The following is a 1995-nucleotide window of genomic DNA, read 5'->3' as shown; positions in this document are numbered from 1 at the left end:
TGGGGTAGGACTTCCCATTTCAACGTTTCCAAGTATGTCTTGACCACTTTCGCAACATGGGGTCGAGCATTGTCATGCTGCAAAATCACTTTATCGTGTCTCTCGTATTGCGGCCGTTTGTCTTTCAATGGCTCGGCTCAAACGCATCAATTGCGTTCGATACCGATCGCCTGTGATTGTTTCAGTCGGTTTTAACAGTTCATAATACACTACGCCTACGAGCTAGTCCCACCAAATACAGAGCATGACCTTAGACGTCAAAATCACCGTTCTTGAAGCGTTGAAACCACTCACGACACGTTCTTTTACTAATAGCGGCCTCACCATAGTATTTGATAGTATAAGTATTTGAGAGCATTCGATGAGCCTCAGCCGCAGATTTCTTCATATTGAAGCAAAAAATTAAAACCTCCCGCAAATGATGAGAATTTGGCTCGTAAACTGACAGTTTCAATCGAGAATAACTATGGGGTTATATTGACAGATGCCCAAGTTTATTGTATGACGTCTATGATCTATTTATTTCGACCACCACTTACCGCTAAAGCCATCAATAGAAAAACGGCGGAAGCAAAATTGTACACCTAATACTTTTCAATCAGGAAGGTTCTAGTTTTTATCTACGGTTAAATCTGCCATTCTACATAAAATGTAGAACCCAAATGTGCATGCATACACAAATATTCAAGCATAAGTTGTAATAGTTTATTTTCACAGATTTTTAAGAACATTGGTGCAGCATTATTAAAATCATGTTACATATTCTACATTATTCTGAAATATTGCATTGCAATATTGCAACATTGCTGGAAACTTTTGCGCTATATGGATAACCATGATAGCCAATTCTTGTACTTAGTCGATTAATTGTAAATTTTACTTTGTTTTCGAATTATTTTAATAATTTTAATTACAATTAGTTAATAATAGATATACTTAATTTACCAATTTCGAATAATTTTAATAACTTTATTTATAGTTAATACTGTACTTAATTTATTAATTAAATTTTGGACACATAATATATATCATAAAGAAACATACAATATTTTTAGAATATTATAATATATGCAATTCACGATATTGTAGCAATATTTGAAAACATTTATGAAATATGAAAATATAATATCTCTACTATATTTTTGCAATATTTTTCAAATAACACGCAGTGTTACAATGATGTTAAATTAATATAAAATTCAATGAAATTTTTCATATCAAATCTCAATCAAGATGTTATCGTCTCGATCTTATTGTAATATAAATTGAATGTTTTACTGAATTATAATAAATTGCATTAGTGAGATATCCATGCTATCCTTTAAAAATATTTTGTATTTTTATCCAATTATTTCCTTCTTTTTTACATTTGACAGACATTGTATTCGGACCTGGTCCAAAATATATGTTTCCCGATGTCTCTTATGGGCCTCTTTATTCAGTCAAATGGAGAACTAAATTTAGAAAAACTAGTGAAACTCCAGGACCTTATTACGTCAAGCCTATTACTGATATGCCAGCGTTTTCCATGTAAATTCAATATTTCTTTTGTAATTTTTATTCGTTCATTTTTAAATATGATTCGTATTTATATGAATTATATCGTTTGCAGAGGATTACGCACAGCTGCGAAGAAGCCCCAAATTAGCGCAGGTCCCTATTCGTACAGTTTGGATGCAGTGAAACCAAGAGCACCGATGTATACTATTGCTGGTACTAGACGTGCATTACAGTTAATTTCCGAAAGTCCAGGTCCGATATATGCTGTTCTGCCACCTAAATCGACTCTCGCTTTTTCATTCGGCGTAAAACATAGCGAATGTGTGCCACCCTACATCACTAAATGCGACGAACAGTGCTAATACTGAAGAAAGAATTTGTTTGTATCGAGTTATTAAACTCGTGAATGCACATTAATATATCACTATATATCACCATAATAATCGTTAACAAATTAATTAAATTAACAAATTAAATACTATTATCTTAATTACT

At 32.4% G+C, this 1995-nt stretch overlaps 1 protein-coding gene across 1 annotated transcript in view; it reads left to right on the top strand.

Moving 5' to 3' along the window:
- Positions 1-1862, top strand: part of LOC108686996 (outer dense fiber protein 3-like) — a gene marked incomplete at its 5' end in the record, with an annotated part of 19443 nt that extends 17581 nt beyond the window's left edge. Inside the window, 2 exons of the mRNA XM_018192552.1 lie at positions 1377-1530; positions 1613-1862. Of these exons, the coding sequence (XP_018048041.1) occupies positions 1377-1530; positions 1613-1862 (404 nt within the window). The remainder of the gene's footprint in view (positions 1-1376; positions 1531-1612) is intronic.
- Between the last annotated feature and the right edge of the window lie 133 nt (positions 1863-1995).

This window comes from Atta colombica, unplaced genomic scaffold (assembly GCF_001594045.1).
Source record: "Atta colombica isolate Treedump-2 unplaced genomic scaffold, Acol1.0 scaffold101, whole genome shotgun sequence".
NCBI lineage: Eukaryota > Metazoa > Arthropoda > Insecta > Hymenoptera > Formicidae > Atta > Atta colombica.
The sequence above is the reverse complement of the archived record's forward strand: the minus strand, read 5'-3'. Positions and strand labels throughout refer to the sequence as shown.